Raw genomic sequence first — 7,045 nt, 5'->3', positions numbered from 1 at the left:
TTGAAAAAGCCAAAATGACTTGACTTACATTAAAAGTAAAGTGTGTTTTTTCCTTCTCCTGTAAAGTTTCCATTTTGGGGATGTGAGGTTTTGTTTTTTGTTCAAAATGTAAAATGTAGATATTTGTGCCAACATTTTTGACAGTGCTACCTTTCAAATGACTCCGTCCGTGCCCTACTGTACATGTTAGCTTTATTTTGTGTACATATTTGCTTGTGTATTTGTTGTTCAGGTGAGACCTGGAACCCTCTCAAGATGTATTTCCAGCTGCCGCAGGTCCGAGAGCGTTTGGCGAAGAGCCTGGTGGAGAAGGGCGTTCTGACCACAGGGAAGCAGAACTTTGTACTGTTCGACATGACAACACACCCACTGGTCAACAACAAAGAGAAGGAGCGTCTGCTTCAGAGGCTGCAGGCCAGTAGCTCCCTAATACTCCCGCATTACAGGCTGTTCCTCAGTGGGCTGTTCCTCAGCTGTTCCTTCTTGTTCAACAATAGACCAATGTTCTGGCTGTTCCCCAGTGGACGAGCAGTGCAGCTGTTCCCTAACACACACACACACACACAGTCCAGTTTTTCCCCAGTACACGTTCATTACCACACTCAGTGCATGAGCGTTAAATAAAATGAAAAGAACCAGTGAACACAAATCATTTCTGCTGCTGAATAAGTACACTAACAGCCGTGACTCTGAACTCTCCTATAGGCCAGTCTTCTGGATCGGTGGACGAATGACCCCCACCGCCTGCCCCGCCGGACCCTGGCCCTGCTGGTGCTGGCCCACGGCTCCGATGTCCTCGAAAGATCGCTCACGTCGCTTCCTGATGACCGCTATGAAATCGCCAGCTGCCGGGCCAAAGACATGCTGGAGGGGGACATCGAACAGCAGAGCGCAAAGGTCACGACCCCTGCTGAGGAGGTCATCTGGGCTGTGTTGGCCGCCTTAAACAGAGCCTGAAATGAAGAAAACATCCACAGCGCCCCCTACTGACAGACTGAAATGAACATTATTTATAACGCACATTTAAAACATCAGAGGTTGTTATGACAGATCTAAGATTGATTAAGAAACAGAAGAAATTGAATTCTCAGGTTCTCAGGGAATCCTGAACCAGCTGACGTTCCTCAGACTGCTTTTCACAGGATCTGCTCATAATGGAAAAGCTGACGTTCCCAGTGTACAGCCGTCAGGAACTCTAGTACTTTCCTTTAGTACTACATGAGCAGTGTGTTTACCATCATGATGAAGTATTTTACATTGATATCTACAATCCCCATCCACTTTATTAGAAACACCTACTGGCCACTTTATTAGAAACACCTTCCTTCTGCTTCCACACACTGGCCACTTTATTAGAAACACTAATGTTGTGCTTCCACTCACTGGCCACTTTATTAGAAACACCTCCTTTCTCTTCCACTCTGTTCAGACAGATGATATGGTGTAATGTGTTTTGTACAGTAACGTTTGATCTGTTTTCCTTTTCATATTCAGTCAGATTTGTGAATGTATATTTTTGAATGGGAATGGGAGACGCAGCAGCTCCTTCACATCTGGTTAAAAAATCTTAGAAAGAATGTAGGTCTTCTGTTTATGGATTAATGGATTATTATGGCATTTTGTTCCTATTTTGTGAATTTGTGCTGATGAGTGTGTTAATTTCCTGTTTTACTGAATTAATTTGACTGTATTCCCTGTTTTCCTTGAAGTAAAGTTGTGCTGGTGTCAGTCTCTGTAGAAATGGCTGTAATTATTACAGACACTAAATTTCCTCCTGTAGTTTAATGAGCTGGAATGTAAAGCTGTAAAGCTCAGTGTTTGTATGACGAGGGTTAAACTCAGTCCAGCTGTCCAGACACTCGGCAGGCTCAGCTTTTATCTGCAGTGATTTTACTGAAACAACGAGGGGACTGCTGTGGTCTGTTGTGTGTTGCTCTTCTGTGTACTGACCACTAGATGACGACAAAACACAGCACAACAGAGACTGTTTACTGATGAGATGAAAAAAAACAAATAGAACTGTTCACAGTGGTGGTGATAGGAACCAGACGTCCACCTCTAAAAGTTCCCTCACAGAAAGTTCCTACATGAAATGGTTATGAATTCACTGCCTGATGACTGAGACACTGTTTTATGATAGTTTAGAGAACTTAAACTCCATTCATGGTGGAGGGATACATGCAGGGCGCTGTGAGGCAAAATAGTCCCCAAAGAAAACTTATTATTTCAGATTTTCCACTATTTTCCATCATCAACATTCATATAAACTCAGAAGACTCGTGTAGGTTCACTGGTGGTTCTGGATAGTAAATAAAATGTCTATATTTGTGTTGTAGTCATGGCGACCCCTGGTTCCTATCACCACCACTGTAAAGACATCTGAACCATTTCACACCAAGCCACTCTGAATCTCTCTGTCACACACTGAATTATGGGGGAATTTTGAGAAATCAATCCTTTTTACTAGTAACTTTTTAGTTATTATTAAAAGGTTTTAGCAGGCACAGTTTTACAATAACTATCATGTAATACAGCATATTAAACACATTAAACCCCTGAGGAACTGATGGATTAAGTTCACAATCAGGTTGAGTCTGAACTACAACACGTTACAGAGAGTAATGAGAGTAAAATAAAAGAGATTTAACTGAGCTAAACAGCTTAAACGGTTAATTCAGCATGTTTACAGTCAGTAATGCAGTCACTTTGCTTTATTTCTGGAAATTATAAGGACACATTGTTCACATAATTAACCAGATCACACTGGTATCTCTTCAGACATGGACATTCTAGCAGACGAGAATAACTGCGGTGATGAGCTGAACCCAACAAGGAGACCAGTTAGACCAGTTCTCCCAGCGCTGCTCCTGTATTTACCCTGTCCTTCACGTTTTAGTGCTGCTCCTGCTTTAACGCACCATCGTTAGGAGCTTTGATGAGCTGGTTCAGCTGTGTTAGAGCAGGAAAACTAGAACATACAGACACAGGGAGAAGAACACTCAGCACTGTGGAGCTGTTTGCTCTGATTTCATCAGGCCAGTGTGGTAACAAATGGCTTAAAAGCAGAACACAATGGACTTAACATCGCACAAAAACAGGATGAGCACACAGATTAAGTATTTCTCAGACTCTCTGTGTTGAGTCATATTAGACCGAATGTCAGTCAGCGACCAAGAGCCCAATGTTTACTGATCACACTGACATCTTAAATGTGGTTATTATATCTGAAACTTTCATTATGAGACTGTTTGAGAATATTTAACATATTTTGAGACATTTTCACAGTTTTTATCTCATGAAGTGTTGGATTCCATAAGAATTCCATTTAAGATATGCGTCTTATTTAATCTATTTCTAGACATTTTTATGTGCTTTATGACGTTTTATCTGCTGGAAGCATCTCACTGCATTGACAGATTGTTTTAGTGGTTTTGAGAAATAATTGAGATAATTTTGCTTATTACACTGCAGAAAATGGTGTCTTATCAAGTAAAATTATCTTAGATATAGTCAGTAGTCACTAATATTTCCTCCTGTTGAGATTGAAAGCTTAATTTAAGATTATTTAACTTATTTTCAAACATGTTTACCTGTTTTAAGTGATTTTATTTAGTTAAATGATCTCACTATACTGGCAGATGATTGTGTTTGTTGTAAGAAATGAGCTTGAAACCAGCAAAATGATCTGACAGCATAGTGAGATCATTTTACTGAATAAACTGACCTAAAACAAGTGAAAAATGTCCAGATTAAAAGGTAAATAATTTAATAAAAATAGATTAAGCTCACAACAATCCCAACAAGAGAAAGATTTATTAGATTTTATCATCAATATTTAAGAATAATAGAATAAAACTACCTAAAATAAGTAACTAGTGTCTAGAAATGAGCTAGATAATTTTATTAATTAGATGTATTATTCTTTATTAGATGTATTTTGTGGTGAAAATGCAGAAGCAGCTCATCAAAGACTGCAAAATCATGACAGACAGAGCTGGTAAAGAGGAACAGCATCACAAGGCTGAGCTCACAGATGTTTCACAGGATAGTTGCTAAACTACAGCCTCAGAAAATGACCACAGCACTGAATCAGCAGCGGCTACAAAATCTGATCCCTGCACACTTCAGACGGCTGGAGGTCAGAGCTCCACCTTCTGGACACAGAGTCCATTTATTCGCCAGAGGAGTGACCGCAGAAAAGGGTGTCTTATCAAGAGAAATGATCTTAAATCCAGTCGATAATCCATTATTACAAGATTATCTCACTTATTTCTACACCCTTTTAAGTCATTTTACTCAGTAAATTTATCTCACTATATTGGCAGATACATTTTCTTATTTCCAGAAATGTGCTTTAAACAAGTCTCCCAGAAAAGTGAGATAAATGTACTAAATAAAGTCACTTTAAACAAGTAAAAACATCTGGGAATAAGTTCAATAATCTTATAATATTCCTACAACAATCTAGAAATGAGAAATATCAGATACATTGACTAGATCTAAGATCATTTCACTGGTTAGAGCTGAAAGATTAATTGGTTTTCACATCACAGCAGCTGCGATTTTAGTCATAACCTACATTTCCAACATGTTTTCTGTGGGAAATGTAACCTAATCACACTGTAGATGAGTCAGACCAATCAGACCGAACCAGACACACACAATGTGCACATGACAACACAACCACCACCCACCGGCACACGACGCTCGGTGTTGAAACAGCCTGAAATAGCTGACATGCTGGCTTTGTGGCCGCCTGCATTAAACATCTTATTAATCTTCAGTTAAATCTGTACAGGAATCACGTTAAACAGTCACGGATTTTAGTTTCACTTTCCTCTTAAACGTTTCACATTCACACGATCACAGTCACTATGGTGGTCATCTTAAAGTGTTAATGAGTTATTTCCCCAAATCGTTCAGCCCGTAAAACGACACCTTAGCGAGTGAAAACATCTTAAACGTGGCCGATATTTCTAATATTTCTCATTAGAAGGCTGCTTAAGAATGTTATGAGATTATTTAACATATTTCTGTACATTTTTATTTGTTTTAAGTACATTTATCCAGTCAAAGCGTCTTCACTGTAAAAAATGGTGTTTCGTCACCACTGAGAGGAACCAAGACTCGAAAGGAGAACCTCCCTAAGAACACAAGGAAGAAGCACTGACTCAAAGGAGAACCTCCCTAAGAACATGAGGAAGAATCACTGAGAGGAACCAAGACTCGAAAGGAGAACCTCCCTAAGAACATGAAAACGAACCACTGAGAGGAACCAAGACTCAAAATGACAAACTCCCTAAGAACACAAGGAAGAAGCACTGACTCAAAGGGGAACCTCCCTAAGAACATGAAAAAGTACCACCGACAGGAACCAAGACTCAAAATGACAAACTCCCTAAGAACATGAGGAAGAACCACTGAGAGGAACCAAGACTCAAAGTTAGAAATTCTCTAAGAATATGAGGAAGAATCACTGAGAGGAACGAAGACTCAAAGGAGAACCTACCCTAAGAGCATGAAAAATATGAATGGAATATGAGGAAGAACCACTGACAGGAACCAAGACTCAAAATGACAAACTCCCTAAGAACACAAGGAAGAAGCACTGACTCAAAGGAGAACCTCCCAAAGAACATGAAAAAGAACCACTGACAGGAACCAAGACTCAAAATGACAAACTCCCTAAGAACACAAGGAAGAAGCACTGACTCAAAGGAGAACCTCCCTAAGAACATGAGGAAGAAGCACTGACTCAAAGGAGAACCTCCCTAAGAACATGAAAAAGTACCACCGACAGGAACCAAGACTCAAAATGACAGACTCCCTAAGAGCATGAGGAAGAACCACTGAGAGGAACCAAGACTCAAAGTTAGAAACTCTCTAAGAATATGAAGAAGAAGCACTGACTCAAAGGAGAACCTCCTAAGAGAACACGAAGGAGAACCACTGAGAACAACCAAGACTCAAAAGGGAGAACCTCCCTAAGAGCGTGAGGGAGAACCACTGAGAGGAACCAAGACTCTAAAGGAGAAACTTCCTAAGAGCATGAGGAGGAACCTCAAAAGGAGGTTCTCTCCAAACAAGAGGAAGAACAACTGAAAGAAACCAAGACTCAAAAGGAGAACCTCCCAGAGCACACGAAGGAGAACCACTGAGAGGAACCCAAGACTCAAAAGAAGAATCCACCTAAGAGCATGAGAAAGAACCACTGATAAGAACCAAGACTCAAAAGGAGAACCTCCCTAAGAGCATGAGGAGGAACCACTGAGAGGAACCAAGACTCAAAAGGGGAACCTCTCAGAGAACATGTAGGAGAACCACTGAGAGCAACCAAGACTCAAAAGCAGAACCTCCCTAAGAACATAAAGAAGAAGTACGGAGAGCAACCAAGACTCAAAAGGGGAACCTACCTAAGAGCATGACGAGGAACCACTGAGAGCAACCAAGACTCAAAAGGGGAACCTACCTAAGAGCATGACGAGGAACCACTGAGAGCAACCAAGACTCAAAAGGGGAACCTACCTAAGAGCATAAGGAAGAGCCACTGGGAGCAACTCGAAAGAGAACCCATCTTCCTCCGTGCTGCTCTAGATCGTGGAATTCTGTGGAAATGGCTCAAAACGAAAGCGTCTGAATTCAAAGCGATTGAGTGTTGTGGTCAGTGGGCTGAAAGTGTGTGGAGAAGACTGGGCAGGACAGAAGGCAGAAGGTTAGTCCGTAACACAGGATCAGACTACAGAGCAGATCCAGCCCTGCCTGATCCTGATCCACACATTCCCAGTCTGGGTGTGTCTCTTAATGAGCGGATTTACTGCAGTATGAATCTCCTCATTGTTCAGCTGTGATCACATTAAAGTGATCTAAATGTGTTTAGTCTGAAATGTGCCTCTTTAGTGTTAGCGCTGCAGCCACGAGGCTAATGTAGCTAACAGTATTCCAAGCCTATACTCCACCAATTAGCACTGCGCTAACTGTATGTCTACACTACTTCACTCTCCTCTGACTGTGTGGAGGAGTTCAGGATCTCTGATAGACCTGACTC

The 7,045-nt window shown here is 41.0% G+C and overlaps 1 protein-coding gene across 1 annotated transcript in view; it reads left to right on the top strand.

Moving 5' to 3' along the window:
* golph3l (golgi phosphoprotein 3-like) overlaps nucleotides 1–1,079 on the top strand; it is a 20,957-nt gene extending 19,878 nt beyond the window's left edge. Inside the window, exons 5-6 of the mRNA XM_036577927.1 lie at nucleotides 233–414; nucleotides 706–1,079. Of these exons, the coding sequence (XP_036433820.1) occupies nucleotides 233–414; nucleotides 706–957 (434 nt within the window). The 3' untranslated portion in view covers nucleotides 958–1,079. The remainder of the gene's footprint in view (nucleotides 1–232; nucleotides 415–705) is intronic.
* The last annotated feature ends 5,966 nt before the right edge of the window (nucleotides 1,080–7,045 follow it).

This window comes from Colossoma macropomum, unplaced genomic scaffold (genome assembly GCF_904425465.1).
Source record: "Colossoma macropomum unplaced genomic scaffold, Colossoma_macropomum, whole genome shotgun sequence".
Taxonomy (NCBI): domain Eukaryota; kingdom Metazoa; phylum Chordata; class Actinopteri; order Characiformes; family Serrasalmidae; genus Colossoma; species Colossoma macropomum.
This window is presented reverse-complemented; position numbering and strand designations above follow the sequence as displayed.